Source organism: Aythya ferina, assembly GCF_964211825.1.
Source record: "Aythya ferina genome assembly, chromosome: 3".
Classification (NCBI taxonomy): Eukaryota; Metazoa; Chordata; class Aves; order Anseriformes; family Anatidae; genus Aythya; species Aythya ferina.
In genome coordinates, this window is record NC_140298.1 from 80,626,086 (window position 1) to 80,651,925 (window position 25,840).

The 25,840-nt window shown below is 36.2% G+C and overlaps 1 protein-coding gene across 11 annotated transcripts in view; it reads left to right on the forward strand.

Moving 5' to 3' along the window:
- LAMA2 (laminin subunit alpha 2) overlaps positions 1-25,840 on the forward strand; it is a 376,777-nt gene that overhangs the window by 110,561 nt on the left and 240,376 nt on the right. For all 11 annotated transcript variants that reach the window (XM_084516212.1, XM_084516216.1, XM_084516217.1 and 8 more), the window contains exon 4: positions 1,934-2,176. In XM_084516212.1, coding sequence (XP_084372338.1) covers positions 1,934-2,176 — 243 coding nt within the window. The remainder of the gene's footprint in view (positions 1-1,933; positions 2,177-25,840) is intronic.

Sequence of the window (25,840 nt, forward strand, 5' to 3'; positions counted from 1 at the left end):
ACAGAAGAAGATACAGTGCTATAACTTAAACTGTACTTCACAACGTGTGCTTTGCAGATCTCACTACTGAGACAATTACTAGTGAAAATGATACCCAGGACTCATTTTGTTTCTCATCTTGAGGATTATGTTGTCTATAATTTGAAAATAGCTCAAAGGACTATTTAGACTATTTCCCTCCCAGTCCCGTAATTACACTATTGTCACATGAGCAGAGTAAGTACAAAAAAGGCACCAGCTGTACTTTGGCAGCTGTGTTAATGGACTATTACGTGCCACCAGGCAGCTTGGTATTGCTCTGTTATGACATTTGTATCAGCAAACTTTGATCTCCAGGTTATGTTCTATTGGACTTGTACTTTGACAGATGTGTTCTACAGTTGTACAGTTACATCGTTTGACAGGTGTCATCTTATTGATGTTATTTTAAAAAGTAAAGTAGATGTGCTCCGTGTGTTACCCTGTAGAAAAAGAAGCTTGGTGTTACTATTTAGTAGGAAACTTGGCTCCATAAAGCAGAGCAATTTTACTTTTTTTTTTTTTTTTTTTTTTTTTTTTTTTTAATTGTGAAAACAAATACAGCAAAGCTCTTTAGACTTTACTGGTATTAGTATTCTTATGCCACTAAGCTCTAGCTTGATTTATTATAATAACCAAAACATGATTTGCTAAGCAGCTCCACAATAAAGGAAGGGTTACTCTGGTACCTGAAGACAATTTTCCAGTTGTTTGGAAAAGGGAGGTGTCAGTATTTCATCCATGACATAGCCTTGCTTTAAAAGCCATAATTTTGCCATCTTAAGTGCGCATATTATATTTTTTAAGCACTTTATATTTTAAGTGTGTCTTAAAATATTAATCTGCTGTATGATTGGCTTTTCTGATGGAAATAGCTGCTTCCTTTCCTTAGCCTTAGTTTTACCTCAGTAACATCTAGATGTTACTTGGTTTAAAAATAATAAGAATACTGTGTCACTAATGTACGTCATTCTGCAATTGTGAATGTATTGGTTGTGGCTTGCATTCCAGCAATAAGTAAACAGCAATAAGCCTTGATAAATCAATTGAAAGGGCAGGTGAAATGGACCATAATGAACACTGATTATGTGCTTGCATTCTGTTTATAGTGATATTTGATGTGTCTCTGTCCTGTAAAGCTTATTTATGGCCACTGTGCTGAGTCATGTGGTTTAAACAAGAATGTTTTATAGAATAGTTTCAGTAGGATATGATTACCTTTCAATGGTTTAAACCTGTGTTTTTTCTTAATAGCAATGAAGTTTGGCAACTTGTGAACATTGCAGAAAGTATTTGCGTATAAATACACAAGCAGAAACAAAGTCATTTATTCAAATTGAAAATACTTGAATATAAGCTTTGCAAATGTCTGGTGGAAACTGCAGCTTGACAATCACTTATTAAGTTATGTGAAATTTAGAGTGCTTTTTAATTCTATTTGCGAAGTCTGTACTGGCCTAATGCCAGAAGATTTGGGCTGGGTGTTAGGAAAAGGTTGTTCACTGAGGGGACTGTTGGGCACTGGAACAGGCTTCCCAGGGATGCGGTCACAGCACTAAGCTGTGAGAAAATACACTCAGACACATGGTCTGATTTTCTGGTGGTCCTGTGTGGGGCCAGGATTTGGACTCAATGCTCCCTGTGGTCCCTTCCAACTCAGGATATTCTGTGATTCTAAGGTAACAAATATATATATATATATATATATATATATCAGAAATGTTAAAGGAGAGTTTATTTCTGTATTTGAAGAATTTTTATGGAATCTGAGGCCATATTGCATTTATAGGGAAAAAAATCGAACATTATCATATTTCCTCTTAGTTTGGAAGGTACTAAGAAATTGGAATAAGTTTAAAATCACATATTTATAGGTGTTTTAACATTTGGCTTTTTTTTTTTTCTTTTCTTCCAGATTTTCCAGATTGCATATGTTATTGTGAAAGCAGCTAACTCACCTCGACCTGGGAACTGGATATTAGAGCGTTCTCTGGATGGTGTAGACTATCAGCCATGGCAGTATTATGCTATCACAGACAGTGAGTGCCTGACACGTTACAACATTCATCCACGTCCTGGAACTCCATCCTATATAAAAGATGATGAAGTTATATGCACTTCTTATTATTCCAAGATCCATCCTCTGGAGAATGGGGAGGTAAGAGCAGATGTCACTCCATACACAGTAAACTGGAAGAAAAAAATATTTTGCAAATATGCAAAATAGCAATATGAGTCTTGAGTAGACAGAGTGGGTTGGCATGCTTGAAAAATGCAAAGGTGGTGTATTTGCAATTGTAAAATAAATAAATAAATAAATAAATGTTATTTTATGTGGTTCGTTATAAATGCATGATATACCTATCCTCTAATAAGCATATTCTGCATATTCTACAAAGTAAATAAAGAGATACAAGAGTTATTAGGTAGAACTGGGTGCTAGTACTTAGACAACTTCAGATGCTTGAAACATGGGGAAAAATCATGGACCCAGTGAAGTTGTTAGAAGATTTTTCTTCATGTTGCCATTTCAGTCCAAGTGAATAAGTTAGGATGTTAAATGCTAATAATTTTATTTAGAGTTTATTGTATTTAAAAGTTTGTAATTGACCCTCTGCCCTTGTCTATACCTATTAATTCTTCTATTGTGTCTGTTATTTCATTGTGAGTCCAGACACATGAATCATGAACCAGTCACTAGTTTTAACTGAGGGCATATAAAATATGTGGTAGAGGGGAGAATGAGGAACTCTGGTTGTAAGGACTCTTACCAGGCAAATGTAACAAATGTACCAGAAAATGCAGACTCCTTGACCTGTTAAAATGTAGAGAGGGAAATCTATATGTACCAAATTCCAGCTGTATATTTCTTCGCAGTTTAATTTTTCGAACACTTGGTGTTTCATTTCCTTGAATCACCTTGAACCACAGTAGTTGGTGATTCAAGGAAATGACATGCATGTGTACTAGATCCGAAGTATATATTTATTTACCGATTCTTTCATGTCTAATGATGTTCTGTGAAATTTTAACCTCAATATTTATTCTTCTGGTGAATGTTCCATTTTTTTAATAGTTTATTTCCAAGTAAAGAAGTACAAACTTATTCTCTTTTATTCTTCTACCTGGAAAGCAACATTCAGATGCAAAACTGTTAATGCATATTATTTTTGAGTACCAGATATGGAAATGTATACTTTATTTACATTCACAGGGAGTTTGTAATGCCAGGTGCAAAAGCAGGAAAAGAAAGTTTCAGTGTAAATATACTGATATACTTAGTATATTCTGATACACTTAAAAAAGTTTGAATCTAAAGTATACTTGTATAGACTATCAGACATGAAATCACTTGGACATCTATGAAAAGTCATCTCAAATACTTTGTGTGAATGCATAATTATATCATTTAAATGGGTATTTGTTCTTGTAAAATCTAGCAATAGCAGATAAAGTGATATTGTCAGAAACCGTGCATGCATAAGTGCTATGTTTTCAAAATGTCTCCAATTGGATGCTTTTTGAGGGGAGAGCAGAACACGAGTGAGCAGTTTATTGCACGCGCCAAAATTTCATAGTTTCTTTAGGAGAATATTTCTGCAATGAAAATAGAATGCCAAAGTAATTATTCCAATGTTGCAATTGGTTTACATTGTTCAATTTCTTTGATTATCTGATTTTCTTGCAGTCAGATATTGATTCCAGTAGTCTGCTGTCCTCTTGGTTAAACCAATGTCTCCTTGTGTTCTTCATTGGCTGAGTTCAAAAGCAAAGGGTCTCTATTCAGCATCTCTGTATATAGCCTTGACTGAAACATTGACTTAAGTCCTGTTGACTTGAGTGGAACTTAATTCCTATCTTAAACGGGAAATTAATCATTTTTAACTTGGTGTGATGTGCTGGAGTTGGTGTTCTGCCCCGAACATAGTAAAAATGGTGAGCATCTGATAAACAGTTTCTTTAAACAGGAAGATCTGGAAGAAGGGAAGAATTCGTTTGTTCAATTCCACTCAGAAAAGTGAAAGTATTAAGTACGCTATGAATACTCTATGATAAGTGTATGATTTAAGCCTCCCTAATTTAATCTTACCTTGCACAGGTAATTATTAGTCTGAGATTTTGCCCTAAGACAGAAAAAGATAGAACTTTTTGAAATTAAAAGACTAAAGCTTAATTTTTATAGCAACTGGAAGAATATCATTCCAAACAAGTTAATCAGCTTGCATTTTAACTTTTTTTTTTTTTTTGTAAATTAAATAGTAATTTAATCTGAGTAGCTATAGACAGCCTTATAAAATACACTTTAACACAGAATAATTCTTTATCATGTTTAATCAAACATTTAGTATGAAAAATAATGCAGTTCATATCAATATCAGATTTACCTGCAGTTTTTTTGGAGGTGATATTTGCTTGGCTCCTGGTCTTTCAGTGGAACTACATTTGCTTATTCTTATTTTTATTTACACTTATTTTTGTCCCAGGCTAGGATTTCTGTTCTACCCATCAGGCTTATAAGATTTATAAGACTGACAGAATTATGAAATATACATTAAGTATCTTTTCTTTCTTTTCCTTCAAAAACATTGAGCTGTTTAGGCACACAATTCTGGTGTATACTCAGGAAACCTGATGAAGTTGCTTAGGTAAACAAACTGGTTCCAAAGCCAAATCTATGTCTAAGTTAGTGTCTTAAGTTAGGAAAAAAAAAAAAAAAAGAACAAAACAAACAAAACAGAATATGTCACACAGAATCACAGAATCACAGAATTTCTAGGTTGGAAGAGACCTCAAGGTCATCGAGTCCAACCTCCAACCTAACGCTAACAGCCCTCCACTAAACCATATCCCTAAGCTCTACATCTAAGCGTCTTTTGAAGACTTCCAGGGATGGTGACTCCACCACTTCCCTGGGCAGCCTGTTCCAGTGCCTCACAACCCTTTCTGTAAAGAAGTTCTTCCTAACATCTAACCTAAAACTCCCCTGGCTCAACTTAAGCCCATTCCCCCTCGTCCTGTCACCAGGCACGTGGGAGAACAGGCCAACCCCCACCTCGCTACAGCGAGGACATAAAATTGAAAGTACACATAAAATGTCCATTTTATGTGTACTTTCAATAGTGACTTACTAAATCACTGACATTTTAGTCAGTGATTGATTAAAGTATTTCCAGAAATGTTTATTTTAAGCAAAATAATTTGGGCATTTAGTAATGTCAGCATTTACATGACAAATATTCACTTGTCCAATAGCATAAATAAACAAGAACAAAACAAAACAAACAAAAAACGTGATTTATTTTCAGGTCAGTCTAAGCTGTTTATTTCTTTTAATTCATTACTTCTACAAGTTTACTTCTCTGTCACATGAATGAATAATCTGTAGACCAACAACTATTTTCATAGAATGTTTTTATAGAATACTTTCATGAATTAAGAGAAAATTGTGTGATGAAAACTTCTGAATGGTGAGCGCATCTGAGGCATTCTGAAATAGGGACATTTCTCGCAGAAGTGTATACTCAATTACAGAGGTGGTTAAGATTGTATCTACACTGTTTAAAATCACCTTAAAATATACCTTAAAAATACCTTTAAAAAAAAAAAAAAAAAAAAAAAAAAAGCTTTCTTCAGGCATATGTAGCTTTTGAATACTTTGTATAGGTTAGAACAAAATATTAGTTTGTTGTTTCTGTAGTATAAAGTAATTCTTTGTGCAAGCAGACATAGAAAGTTAAATCCAGTGAGGACAGACGGAAAAGGGTTTAATTTATTTGATACAACTGCAAGTGCCTTTATTAAGAAGTCAAGAAGAAAAATCTCTAATCTTCTGGAAAACATTGAATTTCTTAATAATAAGATTTTCTGAAAGTATAAAATCCAAGAAGAGAATGTGAATTTATTTTTTTCCTTATAAAAATCTTAATTGGAATAGCTAACTGACTAGTCCATATGAGTGTCATCATGTAGAGAAGTGCTGTCAGAAGTTTGTTTTTCAATAATTATAGTAATTATAGTTGCACAGTAGTTATGTGAACTTACAAGGAGAGGTCTTTCCATTTCTGTAGGTAGAATGTCAAAGGACATTTCTGCAGTTGGGTAAAGTTTACATTAAATAGAAGTTAAAAATACTGAGCATGATCTGCCAATTTGGTAAGCAGATTTAATATGAAAACAAGGGATTATGAGAGTAGAAGCTGAATTGGTTGTAAATGAGGAATACAGAAAGGGAAAAATTCCTACAGCCAAAACATTTTTATTATTCAACTCTGAGCATGAATTTCTAACCTGATGTAGCTTGATATATGCACAATAGCATTTGACTTTTGTCCCTAAAATTGATATGTGACTTGCTTTTATTTAGTGCCTAGCAATTAATTCCACATTCTGGTATCTGCTGTACAAAGAATCACCTCCTATTGTTTTGTTTTATTTTAGTTCCCACTGGTTTCCTCTGTACAGCCCCGATTATTCTACTGGAATAAAAGTCTCATGAACTTCTGAGCAGTCAATCTATATTTACTTTCCTATTTTTTTTTTTTTTCATTTTACAGATTTCTGTCATGTTTTTACTTAAATAATCTCTTTTTCAAGATGAAGTGTCCTATCATAATATGTTGTTCTTCATATGGAAGGTATTCCATAAATTTCTTCATCTTCTTGTTATGTTCTGAACTTTTTACAGTAAGATTATGTTGACTTTGCAATGAGGAGACAGAATTTGAGGTGTGGGCAAACTACAGATTTATAGTGGCCTAATTGTGTTTTCTCCTTATATTTTCCTATAAACTTGCTTTTGACTTGTTTTGGATTGCGGCTGATCATTGTTGCTCACTGATGTCTAATGTTTTCTCTAGGAAAAAAAATAAACTCTATATAAACTGTCTACCACTTCTGCCTCACTGGCTTCCTTCCCATCTTCATGTGTTAAAATTTGTATGTTGTTTCCTTTCTCATAGTGATCTTTCCATAGTTATTTATTTTACCTCTTCATGATCATATGATCATACATACTTCACCAGATCATATATACTTCCCCTCTTTTTTTTTTTTTTCTTCAAATCAATATTGTTTTCAATTTACTTCTTTACCTTATAATATTCTCTAGCAGTTACTCTTTTCTCACCTTTCCTACAGTTCTTAATGTACTAAGATGCCAAAGCAGTGAATGCAGTGCGGGTATTTGTATAGACAGATATAAGCATATTGTGCTGGCTAGATCAATTGAATGGACTGTGTTGTACCTCAAATGTGTTTAATATCTTTAGCATGATTCCACTGCCAGAAAAATTCCAGACATTAAATTGAACTGTCTTCTGTAAGAATATGTAAGAATGTGCTCATGTAGCTTTTGTGCAGGCCTTTTCTTAAGGTTGCTAAGACTTCCAAAGCATAAAACCTTAACCTTGTTTTGTCAAAAAATTCAGACCTAAGAAAGGCCATGTCTTTACAGTGGGAGTGGTAGTACTAACAGCTCATCTTAACAGACTTCTTAAGTGAAAACTTCACACAAAGATTCCTGATCAGAGAGAATACCAGGTAGTGGATTCATTTCAGCTTCCTCAGTTCCTTTTTTTCTTTCTTTCTTTTTTTTTTTTTTTTTTTTTTTAATAACCGTAACTAGTGTTAAATGTAAAGTATTTGGCAGTATTTTCAGAAAGGTATTAACACTAATACATTGTGCTTGTAAGAGATTTCTGGGATGCCTAACTATTGATTAGTAGAACTGCATTATTATGCAGTATTAAAACTGCAGTATTGTTTCCCTATTCAGGAAGGTTAAAAATTAAAGACCAAAAGAAGTTGGCAAGTGTTTTCTGTGTCAACAACAGAGTGTAAGGTTCTTTCTTTTTAGCAAGGAAGCTCTTCCTGCCTACTATATTGCCATAGCCAGCACTAAGACTAAAGCAGAGGACTAATGGAGGGCACAGGGGGGAAGTTATGGTGGGAGTTCAGTAACCTGCTTCCTTCTTTCTCCACAAATGAATCTTCTTGTCACCATTATTATAGTGGTGAGAATGATACTGCAATCAAGGTGATACTTGTGTTGCTCCTTCAAACACTTTACATCCTTCTTTTGTGATGGTAGCAAGGTAAATGTAAGGTCAAAATTTTAAATCTGCTTCTGTAGTTAATAAAGACTACGTGTATTCATTCATTAGTTTTTATTTTCTTTAGTCAAGTGGAAGTTCATAGCGTGTACTAAACACATTAATAGGATAAATAGAAACAAGAACCTTAGTAATAGTCGTTTGTTATTTTGTTCACTTGCCATACTAACTATTTGATTGCTGCTCCTCTGCCCCTTTTATATACCTCTCTGTGCTGCATGTCTTAGCTCACTTTAACCTTCCCCCATGCCCTGGTAATTAGTGTCCTCTGGGCTAGTGTCAGACCAGCAATGCTGGGAACGTTGAACTCTGCTACTCTCCAATATTTTCTTGCTACTTTTCTCCTCCTTATACCACATTGCTTGTCCCATTCACTATAGTCTCACTACAGAGAAGGAAGGGAAGAAAAAATGACTTGCAAATGAACTTCTAAGTGCAATTCTCCCTGTGGCCAGATTTAATCCTTTCTCACTAGGAGTCTGAGACTGTCAACACTAAGAGGGCAGAAGGTCAGAATTTTTGGAAGTATGCAAGACTGAAATGTATTCAGTTGTAGACTGAAAATGTTGTGATTACTTTTTTTTTTCCTAATAAACAATTATATGATGCTACAGTGATTCAAAAAAAAATTTGCACGTGTGGATAGCAGTATTGATGCTGCATTTATAATTGTTGTTTTAAATTTGACCTGAGCACTCTAATCTGTATTCAGCATCTTGTCTTTATTGTGGAATAACAATCTAGATTATGAATTGACTGTTCCCATTGAATTACAGTGGAAGGGTTTTGTTTTGTTTTTTAAATAGGATGAGATGTAGAACAGAAACCCATATTGTAAAATAATAATAATAATAATTTAAAAGATAAATAGCAGAAATCAAAAGAAAGGTTCAGCTGGTAAAGATTTTATCAGATACTATCCTTGCATCCAAGAATGTGCTCTGCTTTTCAGGTTTTTAGCAGACTGAGTCAGGCTATCTACCCAGTTGGCATTGCTTCATTTTATAAAAAATAATCAATGGGGTTTTCTCTGGAACTGTCCCCATCAGTTTACGATCATTCTCATCTTCTTCCTTTTATGTCTTACATACACAATTAGTATTTTTTAGTGATTAGTAATGGGGACAGACAACAGAATCCTTAGATTATGGGTGCTTCTTAAAGATCTTTTCTAAGATCTACTAAGATTTTAATAAAGATCTTTGGATCGGTTTTCTTGGTGAAGGCTTTCTAATTTAATTCAGTTCCACCACTTCACTCATTAAATGCTTACTGCTTAATGTTTTGGATCACACCATACTTTGTTCCCCCCTGTTGGCCTTCATTTATAGTTTGCTTCCCTGCCACACACACACCTTCTAGCTACAGCAGATTCAGGAAGACTTGCAGTCAAGCTGTGGATTTGGATATCACCTTGTTGTGTATGATTAGTCTCAAAGAAATATGTTACATTTGTATGATGTGAGTTTCCTTTTTTGTGTGCTATGGAAGTATAACTTAGCCTAAAACTTATTCATGGAATATGGATTTTCTTCAAGGACTCTGGCATATAAACTTTCAGTTTTCAAAAATAGAAATTAGAACAATCATGAAAGAAACAGTTTACAAAAGAAGGAAGACAGTTTTGAGGTTTAAACAGAGATTCACATCTAGTTCATTTTATTGATTTTTTTTTTAATTTTTTTTTTGTGTGTGCATGTCTTTCTTCATTTGATTGAGTAAAATTAAACACGAGCAGCTCATCGGGGGGGGGGAGAAGATATTTAACAAATGATTGCAAAACCAATTGGTAAATTTTACATATTCCAATGCTATGTTGCCTCACTAATGTAAAACTATTGATTAACACTTCCTGATTTTCTTTCATTTACTTTCATAGATATTACTTTCATAGGTATGTAATAGGAAATAACAGATGAGGCATTTGTCATACATGTGCAATACTATTGGAAATTTTTGGAAACATTTAGAATTTGATTTAAGACAAATGTAAATGATTTTATTATGCATGATGAAAACAGTCTTTGTTCAAATATTGTACAACTAATCTAGAAAGTCAGTAATTTAATTACATTATAGCAGTAGTTAATGTTTACCTGAGAAAAGGAAAAGTAGTAAATTTTTTAGATTGATAGTTTCTACTGAACTTGAATTTCTGATATTTAGTATTATAGAAAACAGAGTGGATATAAAATGTATAATGTACTTTTAAATTATGCACCAGAGAGGAAACAACTGTTGAAGCTATTTATAAGTAGCACAATCTGTCATTATTTTAAAAACAAGAGCAAGGATATTTACTGGTGCATCTCTGTTGGCCAAGTTGGAATAAAGATTTCTTTTGTGTTGTTAGTCAGACAGTCCACTGTCCCTGAGCAGAAGCTCATATCATAACTTCCATGATTTCTGGAAAAATAGAAAAAATGATTAATCATATGAATCATAAAACTTAAAAAGCAATAAAGTGACAGTATGCAAAGTACATACTCTACACAACAGTCTTTCAAATTGATAAGATGATTTACCTTTCTTGTTCTTCAGCATCCTTTACTTATTGATTGTAATTCTTATTGAACTGAGATGAGTTACTCATCTTTACACAGATCTATGCTAGTTTTTCTATATTATGTCAGGAGAACTGGTGTCTGTACATGTAGTTTTCTAATTCAGCACATGATTTTAGTGTTACAAAGGGAAGTGATATGTGTAAGTCATGGTATTTGCTTGTACTGACCCAAATATGCCTTCTTTTTGGGCCTGATAGCTGATTTTTGGACAGTAGTAGATTTCATTCCAGTAGAGAAACATTGTGTATTTGGTAACACAGTGATTTTTTTTTCCTCCTATTGTGCTTGATGGGGGAAATGAAGATCCTCAGCAGATGGTTATCTTGGGGGTGGAGGAACTTTTACTTGAAGACCTTTCCCACACAGCTGAAATACTTTATAGAAAATTTTTCTTACGTGAAATACAATGTGTAATCACTTTCCACTAAGAGGTAAAACCCCAATCATTTATTTACTTTGTCTATTGCAATTTGTGTAGGATTATTCCTGATATGAGGAAAATACAACACCACTTTCTGAGTGGTTTTCGTTTCTTAGTTTTGAGTAATTGCTACCAGTCATGAATAGTTACTGGGAGGAAGAATATATATATAATAGCTTAATTCTCATTTTAAATCAGTTTGGTGGCCAAAGGCATAGAAGGGTTTACAGACTTGGTAAAGATGATAAGCAGCTGAAAGATGCAGAAATGAGACAGAAAAAGCAGTAAAAGTTACAAGGTAATTTAAAGCCAGGGACTAGGAGAAATTTAGTGAGTGTCTGTGGTTCAAATAATAAAACCTTTATTATCAAAAAAGTGTATGATTTTTTAAAAGATAAGATTCATTAAAATCCATGCAGACTACATGGAGAAGTAATTTTGATCAATAAAATGTCACCGAAATACAGACATACAAATAGGCGAGCCTAAGGCCAAACATTGGTATGCTCACATTGGTATGTGAGCGCTAACGAGGTTGTGTAAAAGAAAATTAAACCAAACAGTATAGTTCACCCAGAGTTTTCATTTTAAATGAAGGTATCACAATAAATTGATAGAAGGGAAATTAGTAACTGAGATGCTGTAATATCAGTGTACAAATGCTTTGAATAAAGTCCAGAAGCTAGATAAGAAGGATGGGGAAAGCACAGAGCCGATTTGGGTGAGTAGACAAATTGTATCAGAATCAGCACTGTAACTGACAGAACTGATATTTCAAGTTTAAATAAAAAAGTTAGGACCGCACTACCACATAACCAAGGCTAAGGAGGCTGTGAAGGCAAATATGAAGGCAAACATAAAGACTGCTAGCTTCCCAGAGGCAGGTAAACTGTCACAATGGAGTAGAAGCTGATTTTTGAGTGATCTTAAATGTTCCTATAAGAAGCAGTCTATTTGGTGTATTTATAATAAAGGAAATAACTCGAAATTTTGTGAGAAGAGTGCAAGGTAGGGTGGTTCAAAATGCTGTTATTTAAAGACTGTTCTGTGAAATGGCTGTAGTATTCTCACTATTTTATTTCCTCCTAAAAATATTTGAAAATACAGCCAATACATCTCTAAAGATGAAATTGTATTTTATATGTTTCTTCTTAAACAATTAAGAGTTTATGCATGATACTTATTGAGAAAAAATCCTAGATTATGCAAATAAGGTGCCAGGATAAAATACCAGAGTATGCAATAGGCATTACAAAGCAAGAAACATCATATACAAAATCTTGTTCTAGCAAGGAAAGTAAGATTTTGGCAAATTAACCTAAATTTACAGCGATGCATGCAAAATTGAAAGAGAAACAAAACACTGCCACCCCATACCAAGAAAATGACTGTGTGAAGTGACTGACGAACAAGATGAGAAGCTTTTTCAAGTTCATCAAAATATTAAAGCTGAGAGGCAACTGAGGTATAATAGGAGTGTCAAGGACAGTAAGTCTATTGTAGGTGACAGCATTGGAATGGGTTGCCCAGGGAGATGGTGGAGTCACCATCCCTGGGGGTGTTTAAGGGAAGGTTGGATGTGGTACTTTGTCATGGTTTAGTGGGTGATATTGGTAGTAGGGGAATGATTGGACCAGATGACCTTGGAGGTCTTTTCCAACCTTCATGATTCTATGATTCTATGAAGTCTGTTCCTTGAACTCCCTAAAGACTTAAAGAAGTAGTCACAGTAGAGTGTCTCTTTGTTTTAGAAAATGTTGGACAAGCTTCTGAAGGAAGAACAAATTTAAAAACAATAAAGCCAATACTACTAAATCACCAAGTCTAGACAGTTTTTTGGTCAAAGGTTCAAAAGAAAAGTATCAAAGGTGCTAAATGAATTAATTACTTGTGTGGTCAGCCTTGCTTTACCTCCATAGCAGAGAAATGGTAAGGTGGAACCAGATTTTCAAAAGTGTTCCAGAGTGAATCTGGAAATGTGCAGACTTCTAAGTCTTATTTCTATGCCAGGTAAACTAATAGAAGCATAATAGATAAAAAATTATCAGGTACATGTATAAATGTGACATGGAGAAGAGTCAGCATTGTTGCTTGGAGCAACTAATCAGAAAACACAGAACTCACTTCCAAATCTATTGAATTGCTTGAAATGAATCAACAGGTATGTAGGTAAGAGTGATTTTGCCTCTTCCAAGACCAATGACCAATTCAGTGGCTGTTAACAAGGTCATTTATCAAAACTGCAAAGAAATCATAAGCTAGGACACCTCTTCCTGATTGCTCATCATTTAAATATGGGAAATAAAGGTGTAAATGTTCACCTGAAGAAAGGTAACAGTGCAGTCAGTCTATTCATAAATAATCTGAAAGTGACCTAATTAGGTGAACAAGGTTTTCAGATATATAATTACAGGAATAATTACATTTTAATTTGACTGCAGAGAGCTGCTGCAGGATCTGGATGATTGTGATTAATATCAAGTAAAATGCAGTATTGATAAATGCAAAGTGCTCTGTATGTAAGAACAAATAACTGCTTGCATGTACACGTTGAGGGGTTTTCTGTGGTTACTACCACTTAGAAAAGAGACCTTTCGTGGAACATTCTCCACAAATCAATTCAATACCCACTTGTCTTCAAAATCAAAATAAAACATTATGTTTCAAGAAAAAAATCACCCTGTGCAAAGCAGAAAAAATTGTAACAAACAGCATTCTACACATCCTATTCTGTATGCTCATTTTGTGAATATTGTGAGTGATTCCCATTTCACCACTCTTAAAAAAAAAAATCTAGTAAAAAAAAAATAGCACAGAAAAAAAAGATCAGAGTAGGGGAACAAGTATGTGAGAAGGTATTAAATCAACAATGATACTTTAGACATGAAATGGTCAGAAACCTTTTCATAAGAAACAATGCACCAGTTTTTGCACAGAATGTACTAAGCCATGGAGTCAAGAGTGCCCAAAGTATAAATGGGATCAAAATCTGTTAAATAGTTTCATGGGAATTAAGTTCATTAAGCAGTCTTAAAAATTCAGTTATAAGCTCCAGTTAAAGAGGTGTTAAGGCTACAGGTTGTCAAAATATAAGAAAGGTATATGACAAGCAAACAGACTCAAAGTAGAATTATTTTCCAAAGCATCCCTACTGGCTGCTATTAGAGACAGAAAATTGACTAGTGATGCATTTGGTGTAATGTTCTCTGGTTGTTTTAATGTTTTGGGTCTGGTGTTGGTGTGGCAACAAGTGACTAAGTGGGGAAAGGAATGGTGAAAACCCAATGAAATAAATTAAAAAAAAAAAAAAAAAAAAAAAAAAAAAAAGCTAGCTTATTATACATGTTGTTGTTTTTCAGATTTCATTTATTGAAAATCTGGATAGTCAGCTGAATATGAGCCAGCAGTGTGCTCAGGTGGCCAAGAAGACCAACGGCATCCTGGCTTGTATCAGAAACAGTGTGGCCAGCAGGGCTAGGGAGGTGATCGTCCCCCTGTACTCAGCTCTGGTGAGGCCGCACCTCGAGTACTGTGTTCAGTTTTGGGCCCCTCGCTATAAGAAGGACATTGAGGTGCTTGAGCAGGTGCAGAGAAGGGCGACGAAGCTGGTGAGGGGCCTGGAGAACAAGTCCTATGAGGAGCGGCTGAGGGAGCTTGGCTTGTTCAGCCTGGAGAAGAGGAGGCTCAGGGGTGACCTTATCGCTCTCTATAGGTACCTTAAAGGAGGCTGTAGCGAGGTGGGGGTTGGTCTGTTCTCCCACGTGCCTGGTGACAGGACGAGGGGGAATGGGCTTAAGTTGTGTCAGGGGAGTTTTAGGTTAGATGTTAGGAAGAACTTCTTTACTGAAAGGGTTGTTAGGCATTGGAACAGACTGCCCAGGGAAGTGGTGGAGTCACCATCCCTGGAAGTCTTCAAAAGACGTTTAGATGTAGAGCTTAGGGATATGGTTTAGTGGGGACTGCTAGCGTTAGGTCAGAGGTTGGACTCGATGATCTTGAGGTCTCTTCCAACCTAGAAATTCTGTGATTCTGTGATTCCGTGAAAATATAAATAGTAGAGAGTTTGACAACTTTAGTTTTTGTGTCAAAAGTAAGCAATAGTATTTTTGTAACTTTACAAAAATTATCCATAGGAGAAATGAACAAAAAAATAAATTGTTTTCATGTACACAATCCATCTCTTGTATTTCACAGAAGATTCATGATATTTCTGGCCTTTTCTATTTGTTCTCTGCTATCTGCTGCTTAGGAATATGCATTTCTTTTCTCTTAATTTTTCTTACATTAGCTCCTGTAAAATATTTCCAGGTTTGAAAAGATCAGGTTCGAAGTTGGAGAGGGATCAAAGTTTCTTACTCTACACCTGAATGTAAGATTTCTTCTTTCTTTTTAAAACATTATAAATGCTTTTAAAGGCACTGAATTATTACCATTCAAAGGGATACCATTTGTTTTTCAAAAGTGTGTGTTCCAAATGATATGACACAGCTTTTGGTACAATTTAGACTCCAACATAATACAGTAGTTGTAATGGACTTTACAAGATATGGGTCTGTAATGCAAAAATCCAAAAGAGTTTAGTTTAAATTTCTCCAATCCAAAAGTCTTCAGAATTGTAGTCTGAAACAAAAATGCTGGAGTAATATAAAACATATTGCTGAAGTTTATTTAATGATAACATTCAGAAGCAGATGTACTTGCTTACTGGTTTTAACAGCATTATTTTTGTATCCTGAAACCCTTGCCCTTCATTCAGGAACAGATTAAATCCTCACATTCTCACTCTTTTACATCAGTGGTTGTGTTTGGCAGCCCTTTGCAACTGCTTACATCTGGACAAGTTTCTGTGGTTTGCTTCTGATTATAATTTGTCTGTAGTTCCACAATACACCCCACAGTACACCTAATTCAGGAAAGATTCTAGTGGAAAGTGCCATGAGTTTTTATGACAATCATATAATGAATAAGGGAAATCATAATATCTTGGTAGGAAAGTTTTGTTGTTGTTTTTGCTTTTCTTATTGTTTGTTTTGGCATAGTTAGTCCTTCAGTTAGCTTTTTGGGTCAGTATGTTTTTTATCAAAATATTCAGGAAAACATAATTTTCCTGTTCTAGTCATTTTTTTAGAACTACTTGCATCATTCATGGTCATTGTTCAAAAGAACGGTATTGCTTTCAAAATAATAATGGAAAAATGGCCTCTTAAGATAATGTACCATTTTTCTTTAGTCTTTTTTTTCTTTTTTTTTTTTTAATATGTGTTTGACAGACCTCTATATTTTATCCTTTAAGCAGAAAGGTGGTAGTGGTTAATTCAGCACTACCAGTGTGTGTCACCTCTGCTTGATCAGAATCTGAACTAACATAATTTTCAGAATTGCACTGTACCTGGAGTTGCCATTGGCATCCACATTTTATTTTCTTATTTTCTTTTTTTTTTTTTTCTTTTTTCTTATTTTGCTCCTAGTCTTCCTGCTTAACAGCAACTAGGTTAGGCAGTAGCTCTGTGTTGCTGACAAAATGAAAAATGGAATGACACTGGTCATAACACGTTTTCAGCTATCAGAGGTCAGATCATTGTTGTATATGGTGAAACTTAAAACAGCTATTGTTTGTTGATTTAAAATCATATGTCACATGTGGCAATGTGTTAAAGAACCTATAACAAAATGCTGATCTACCTGGTCATAGATAACTTAAAAATACTAGTTCAGTATTTTTTGTCTTTGAGAATGTTCCTGAAGAGCCAAGCCTTTACGTTTTTCTGCATGCAAACTTGTTAGTTATTAATAAGCATATAATACCTCTTTAATGTATTAAGAGATGGAGTTTCATTTACAAGTACACTTTGAAAAGCCAGTAACACATTGCTGTGTTACATTATTCCTGGCCTCGCATTGTATTGCCTGAATCCCTTATGGACTGTGGTATGCCTAGCTGTTGCTGAAACTATAGCATGGTGCAGTGTTTCCCCTTAGTTAAGAAAATAAAATAAAAACTGGAAATGACAAATATACTCTCAGGATAATCAAATTGCTTATTATTCTGTGATTTATTAATAACTATTGTTCTGACAATGAGCAGTCTGTTTAAAAGTATGCAAGCTGATGTCTGTGACAAATTATTTCTTGTCCAAAAATGACAAGCCTGAGAATTACAGAAACTGTACAAAAGCAGTGGCTAGAATAAGCAATGTAAGTTTCAGGTGAAATTGGAAACAGGAAAATGACAAAAGCTAGTTAATCAGAAATGAGGAGATGAAGTCCTATTTAGCCTAAGCTGTAGGGTATAGTTGTCAATGACACAATAGTATTTGCTAAATAGTTCGTTAAGCTGACATTTGCCTGTATTCTTTGGGGGAATGAGTTAGTTGAGATAGAGTCTGACATGCATAGCCCTTGACATTTTAATGTGTGCTTAAGCACTGCATTTAAAGCAGCTCTTGTACTCATTAGCTAGTCGCAGAATGGAGTTGTGCTTTCACTTACTAAACTATTAATTTATTAAGATTGTGAGATACTTATTAGAACTACAACAAACCTTGCCAAATACATTATTTTCTCATATACAATTATCATATATATATTTATGTAGAAAAATTGAATGATGAGTTTATGATGTACATACATATGATGTACATACGTGCTTCTACTATTCTAGTTTTGAAACCAGCTCTAATGATAAGCTAGTGCTTGCACTAAGAAAACTCACAGAATTTTTATCTTTAGTGTTTAGATATAAGATGTCAAGAGATTAATTAATCAACAGTAACATTAAATCTACTGCAAATGAGCTATTTGCAACAGATAATTAAAGCCAGTATTAGATAGGAAAATTATGAGAGCTACTGAATCACCTGTGGAAAAAATGATGTTCTGTATTGTCCATCTTCATATTAATGTGCTTGCATAACTTGAATGTAAATCTTAGAGTACTATACTCATTAAATAATTTTAAGACTGACATATCTGTCTTCTCTGCTGCTGATTATCATGTAGCAAGTCTTTTTTATGCAGGACAGAAGCTTTTCTCTCCTTTATGCTGCTGTCTGAGATATTGTAGTGAGAAATTGACCTTTTTGGAAAATGTTTTAGGTTCAGAGCACTGCCTTACACAGAAAATTAGGCTTGAAGCCCACAATCTTGATATGATGGCCAAAATAAGCTATGAGTAGTTAAAGTGAATTCTTTATCTTTTCTAGCCAAAAATCATCATGAAATACTGGTGTTCCTGCTCCATCTTTGTGACAAATGACACTAAGTAGCCTTCATGTATTATGAGAGAATTATATCTTCTAATTTATTGAACGTTCAGCACAATATGCATCAGTGAAAAGCATACTGGTTAGTGATGTGGTTTTCTTGAAAGGAAAGTGAACATAACTCTGTGCCACATAGCCAAACAGCTGTTTTTTTTGTTTGTTTGTTTGTTTGTTTGTTTGTTTTGTTTTGTTTTGTTTTTTTATATCCTACAAACAGCTTGAGATTGACTGCATTCAAATTGCTTGGCAAAATAACCAACTTCAAATACCAAAGTTCTAAGTGAAAAAATATATCATTTGGATTTGAGCATGTATATTTTAAATATGAATGAGAATATTGTGTTTACTTAAAATTCTTAAAAACTTCATTTGTTGAAGTGTGTTAATCTTAAGTAATTTAGTTGATTATAAATTTTCATGCAAAGCAACAGCATTTTTACTGTTCCATTAAATAAAACAACAGAGGCAACTAACATGATTCCCATGTTTGCACATCAGTTAATGCAGAAATGTGTATAGATAGATGGCAGTGCAGAAACAGTGTGTGTGTGCTCAGCTATGTTAGTAATACACTACTGGGCACAATACCTAGCACTGACTGGAGCATCTACCCCAGTACATCAGAGGCCTTTACTCAGACTGAGTTCCAGAGGGAGGATACAGCTCTTCACCTCTGGGTCTGCAAAAAGTGTCTGGGGCCTCTTGCTGATGTTTGGACAGAAAGAGATTGTGTCCTTGTCTGCAGAAAGTTTGCTCTGGTTAGGGATTTGTGTCACCAAGCAAAAGAACTGCAGGAGGATGTCAGCAGACTGCACAATATCAGTAGTGACTGGAAAGATATTAACTGATTTTTCTCTGGGACTCTGCAGCCTGAACTCACAACTGTAGCAGAAGAGGAGCAGGTGGAATCTTTTTGCTTGTTGGTTCAGAAATGGAGACTCCCATGGTGGCGAAGACTGGAAATTAGTGACTTCTTGTCACTAATTGACAAGCTTGTCTGTGGGGAGCTTCAAACCTACAAGCTTACCAGAGAGACGGGGTGGCATAGTTCACTGAAGTGCTGCAGTGGAGCTTTTCCAGGCCTCAGAATATTACCCCATTGTTTTTCTATGTGGGCACAAATGATATTGCCAGGGGAAACCGTGTGACTCCGGAAGAAAGAGTCAGGAGCTTGAGGGGCCAGGTGGTTTTCTCCTTATGCCTGCCATTGAGAGAGAAGAGCATGAGGAGGACCCACAAATCCTGTGGGTCAACAACTGACTGTACCACTGTCATCAACAATATTGATAGCCAGGCGGGGAGTGGGGGGGAAAGCTTTAAACTAGGAACAGCAAAGGAAGTAGATGACATGGATTTGTCAATGACACAGACAGTGAGGTTGAAGGCACCCTCAACAAGTCTGCTGACACCAAGCTGAATGATGTGGTTGACATACTGAAGGGAAGGGATGCCATCCAAAGGGGCCTGGACAAAGTTGAGAAGTGGGCCTGTGTGAACCTCATGACGTTCAACAAGGCTAAGTGCAAGGTTCTGCACTTTAGGCTGGGGCAATCCCAAGCACAAATACAGGCTGGGTAATGTGGAGAAGGACGTGGGGGTACTGGTGGATGAAAAGCACTTAGAGCCCAGAAAGCCTACCATATCCTGTGCTGCGTGACCAAAAAAAAAAAAAAAAAAAAAAAGTATAGCTACTAGGTCAAGGGAAATGATTCTCTGCCTCTACTCCACTCTCATGAGACCTCACCAGGAGTACTGTGTTAAGCTGAGGGGCCTGCAGCGTTAAAAAGATACAGTCCTTTTAGAGCAGGTCCAGAGGAGAGCCATGAACATGATCAGAGGGCTGGAAGACTTCTCCTTATCAGCCTAGAGCAGATAAGGCTCTGGGAAGGCCTTATAGAGAACTTCCAGCACCTAAAGGGGGCCTACAGGAAAGCTGGGGAGGGACTCTTTGTCAGGGAGTGTGGTAGCAGGACAAGGAGTAATGGCTATAAGCAAAAAGAGATTTAGATGAGGTATAAGGAAGAAATTCTTCACTATGAAAGTGGCAAGGTACTGGAACAGGCTGCCTAGAGAAGCTGTGGATGCCCCATCCCTGTAAGTGTTCAAGGCCAGGCTGGATGGGGCTTTGAGCAACTTGGTCTGGTGGGAAGTGTCCCTGCCCATGGCAGGGGGGTTGGAACTGGGTAGTCTTTAAGGTTCTTTTCCACCCAAACCATTCTGTGATTGTACAACAGAGTAGAATGCCCCCTCCCCCTCAGTGTAGAACACGCACACATGCACACACACACACACGCGTGGGCTGGTAGGCAAAGGGTGCTGGTTGATACAGACAACAGAGACTTTGAACACAACAAAACCTAGCTGAAAGGGGTCCAACTCATGTATGCATGTATACAAATGTACACAAATAAGGAACTGCTGAAAGAAAAAGAAAAAAACGTGCATCATGAAGCTATTGTGCCCTTTCTGGGCAATCAGTGTGACAGGGGCCCAATAAAAGTGCCTGTTCACTAGCATGCAGCATGGGGAGCAGACATGAAGAATTAGTGGTCTGTGGGGAGCTGCAAACCTACAAGCTTACCAGAGAGATGGGGTTGCATAGTTCGCTGAAGTGCTGCAGTGGAGGAGTATAGACTTCAGGAAGGGCAGAAAGGAAAAGTGAGAGGTTTCTCTCTATGTTAGAGAGCAGCTGGAGTGCATGGAGTTCTGATTAGGGACAGGTAATGAGCCAGTTGAGTACTTATGTGTTAGGATTAGAAGACAGATCAATGCAGGTGATGTTTTGAGTGTAGGTACCATAGGTACTGAGTACATATTCAGTGAGAAATCTGTGAGGCCTTCTTCAGACAAGTGGAAGGAGGCTCGCATTCACAGGCCCAGGTCCTCACTGGGGAATTGAACCACACTTATAACTGCTAGAGGGAGACAGCACAAACCATCCAGGAGTTTTCCAAAATGTATTGATGACAACTATTAACAGAAATGGTTGAAGAGCTAACTAAGAGATATACTCTGTCTATACCTCTTGCTTTCAGAAAAGTAAGAACTGGTTGAGAATGTGAAAGCAAGGGGCAGCATTGGCTGCATTGATCACAAGCTGGTCAAATTCAGGATACAGAGAGGAGTGAACAAAGCCAAAACAGGTTCATACTCAACTCTAGGAGAGTGGCCTTTGGTCTTTTCAGGCAGCTGCTTTCAATAATACCATGGAATGAGTCATTCCCCACTGGACCTATAACTGTTTAATCTCTTTGTTAATGATCTGGATGGTAGGTCAGAGTGCACTCTCAGGAAGTTTGCAAGCAATAGAAAGTTGAACATAGTGGCTGTTGCACCAGATGGTTTTGCTGCCATTCTGAGTTGCCTGGACAGGCTGGAGGAATGGGCTAACAAGAACCTCATGAAGTTCAACAAAGGGAATTGCAAAGTCCTGTGCTTGGCGAGGAACAGTCCCATGCACCAGTAGAGGCTGGGGCCGAATGGCTGCAAAGCAGCTTTGCAAAGAAGGACCTGGGGGTCCTGGTGGACAACAAGTTGACCATGAGCCAACGATGTGCTCTGTTGGCAAAGAAACTGATGGTGTTCTGGGTTGTGTTAGTTGGAGCATCACCAGCAGGTTGAAGGATGATCCTTCCCCATCTGCTCATCAGTGGTGACAGCACACCTGTTCCGTTTGGGGCTCCCATATACAAGAGAGATATGGACATTTTGGAGCAAGTTCAGCATATAGCTGGGAAGAAGATTAAGAGTTTGGAGCATTTGTCCTACAAATAGAGACTGAGAGGACTGTGATTATTTTACTTTGAGATAAGAATTCTAGTCACATGGTTAAATGGTCCAACAGTCATCTGTTTGGAACATACTTCAATTTCTCTCATACATCTTTGTTACAGAAGCTAGGACTAGATGCATAAGTGTAGCACCATGATCTGCAAAAGTGTCCATGCCCAGCAGCTGAGAACTGTTGGCTGTGCTAATTAATACCACTTCGAAGGGTGTTAGAAAGAGGCATTGTTGCTAGTGCTGAGAAGGAAAGAGTAAGTCAGAGATTGTAAAAATGAGATTCTCTGAAGTATTCTCAGCATCATGTTAAAGGCTAAGTAGGCAGATAATTTGGGAGCATAGTTAAGTATAGACTAGTGTATCACAATATCTGCTTTTAATTGAAGATACCAACACAACGGGCATGCCAGAAACAAGTTGCTCATAAATGACCAATTGGCTTGTAGAAGATGGGCTCTATGGATTAAAGAATAATATAGAATAAAATTAGAAAGTCAGCAGAAATAAAATAGTATATGAGATCTCTTTTAAATAAAATTCAGTACCTAAATTGGGACACCATATCAGCAACTTCCAAAACTGAAGTGTGGAATTGAGTGGGTCTTACCAAAGGAAGGCTGAAGTTGTAATACAAGTCTTCTGAAACCTTTTGGCAGACTGTGTAGTTGTCAGGATCAAAAGTGGAAGAGTGATTCTTAAACACCTGACCTCTCCTGGTGTGGATAGTAAAGGAATCTATGATTTACTGCACAACAATGCGCAGACCCCAGTTACAAGGATAACTGCTGTACAATTATTATGTAAAAATAATCAGAAAATTCTTAAAATGTCACGTTTCATGGGAAGAAAATCTGCAAAAGTACAATTTAAAAATAGAAAAGATGGTCAAACAGCTAAAAAAATTTCCAGGCAGCCTAGTTTGCTTGATGCACACTCAGAACATATACATGCTACATTTCAGAATGGTTCAAAAAATCCTACAGTATGTTTAAACCATAAACTATGGAAAGATAAAAGGTATTAAAAGTAAACTAGCATCATCTCTGAATGAAAGTTATGTATTTTCTTCCAATCAAGGATAATACATAGGAAAATAAGCTCCAGCAAATGAAATGTTAAACTACAGTAAAGATGGAAAAAAAAAAAATGTTTTGAATGACTGAATATGAAGTTGAAATAAACCTTTTTTCAAAGACATCAGATTCAAGAAGTCTGTCACAGAACTTGTGAGCTGAAAGATGATCAAAGAGCATTCAAGGAAGATAAGGTCATTGCAGAAACGCTAAATTAATTATTTGAATCAGTTTTTGCTACAGAAACTGTCAGGAGAGTTTCAGTATTGGAAACATTATTTACAGGAGAGGAATTGTAGAACTCGCAAACTAAATTGTAAACTGAGGAAGTACAGAAATATTTGATAAATTGGATAGTGAAAGAAACACAGGGCTAAAATAAGTGAATTACAACAGTAACTGTTTAATTTATCAATTATAATCATGCTCAATAGCTGAAGAGCTCGTGGTGTCATATTAAACAGGATTTATTTTTTTTTAGTAGCCTTGCTTAGGAATCCAAGGAAACTACAGATCTGGAAGCTTGATGCTAGTGCCAAGCTAATTACTAATAAACAAATCTGATAAAGAATAGAGCTCGTAGAAAGATATACTTGTTTGTTACAACTGAAGAACTAGGAATTAAGTGAAGTCAGTAGGAGACAGGTTTAAAACAAGCAAAAGGTGTTGTTTTTTTCCCCCTACAACAAGTAAATTAGAGAAAATCCTTATTATACAATGGACATAGCTTCTGAAAAATGAACTGAATTTAAGTTGAGACTGAGTTCATGGAAATTTCTTGAGGCTTACCAAATGTGTGGAAATTATATATGGCTCAGGCAGTCCATGGGAAAGTGTTAGGTATGTTTGCCTTTGTTCTATCCTTAATACGGTCCAGTAGTTTTGGCTATTGTATGACACAGGCTACTGTGCTAGATAGGCCTTTTGGTTCTGACACAGTACATAGATTTTAATTCACTGAAGTATTTTGAATATCTATAGCAGTGCCTGTGCTGTTCAACATACTCATGGGCAATTTGGAAAATCAGAAAACTATAATAGCAGTATTTGCTGTTAATGCAAAATTTAAGATAATTTGTTGTATGATACTAAAAGAAAAATATGAAATGTAGTGTTGATAAAATAAAGGTAGTGTAAGAAAAAAAAATAATTGTACATGAATGCTGATGGGTTAATGTTGGACTAAATTCTCCTCAGAGTAGAGAACTTATAGTCATTCTCAACAGTTCTCTGAAAAACTTATCATACTGAAGCTTAAAAATGAAAATAAATTAACTATTCACGATTTCATCAAATATAAAAGTAGAACACTCTCACAGAAATGACTCATGATCTGTGTTCCAGGTTTAAAAGGGAGGTTCTTCTGTTTATAAAGAAATAAATTTCCTCCTATAGTGACAAGTGTCTGTAGTGGTGAAAAATATAATGGTGGAAAAAGGGAGTAGACTAATACCAGAGAAAAATACAATCGGTTGAGATTAAATTCTATGACTCAGATTTGGTGTGTAATATAAGAAGCATTTAGACAGTTCAGTCAAAGGAAGTGAAGACGGTGTAGCAGAAAAATCACTCTTTAAATGTCCTCTTTCTTATATTGCTTCCTAACAGGTTTCTACTAGCATTGTTTGGAGACAGGAAATTGAATTAGGTAACCTTTGGTGTTATAAAATGGCTTTTCTGGTTTTCCATTTAACTGGGGTATACATTTTCTTCAATAACTGTTAGAAAAATTAGTTCCAAACCAAATCCAGAAGATAGATAACTTGGTAACTAAAATAAATTTGACATGTTTTTATATATTAAAATGATATCATTTTGAGTCTGATCCTGTTTAACATTTTCATTAATGATTTGGGTGATATGACAGAGTGTACTCTCAGCAAGGTTGCAAATGATGTAAAACTGGGGGGGAGTGGCTGATATGTCAGTATTGTGCTGGCATGTGGGGACAACCTCATCAAGCTGGATAAGTGGGTTCATAGGAATTTCATGAATTTCAACAAGGTCCTGCATCTCAGGAGGAACCCCAGCTGTTTTCCATACTGGAAAGGGATCTGGGAGTCCTGGTGGACACCAAGTTGAGCATGAGCCAGCAACGTGTCCTAGGCTGCATTAGGCAAAGTGTTACCAGCAGGTCAAGGGGGGTGGCCCTCCCCCTCTACTCAGCCCTGGTAATTCCACACCTGAATCACTGGCTCTGGTTCTGGGCTCCCATTTGCAAGAGAGATATGGACATCCTAGAGAGAATGAAGGGTTATAAAGATGATGAAGGTTCTGGAGCACCTATGTATAAAGGCTGAGAGAGCTGGGACACTTCAGCTTAGAGAAGAGAAAGTTCAGGGGCTATCTTATCAGTGTGTATAAATACCTGAAGGGAGGGTGCAAAGAGGATGACGCCACGCTCCTTTCAGTGGTGTCCAGCGAGAATGGACACAATCTAAAACACAGGAGATCCCATCTGAATATCGGGAAACACTTCTTTACTGTGAGGGTGACTAAGCACTGGTACAAGTTGCCCAGAGAGACTTGTGGAGACCTGGTCCTGGACAACATGCTTTAGTTCTGTCTGTTGACTAGTTGATAAATCAGGTGCTGTTCAAAATGA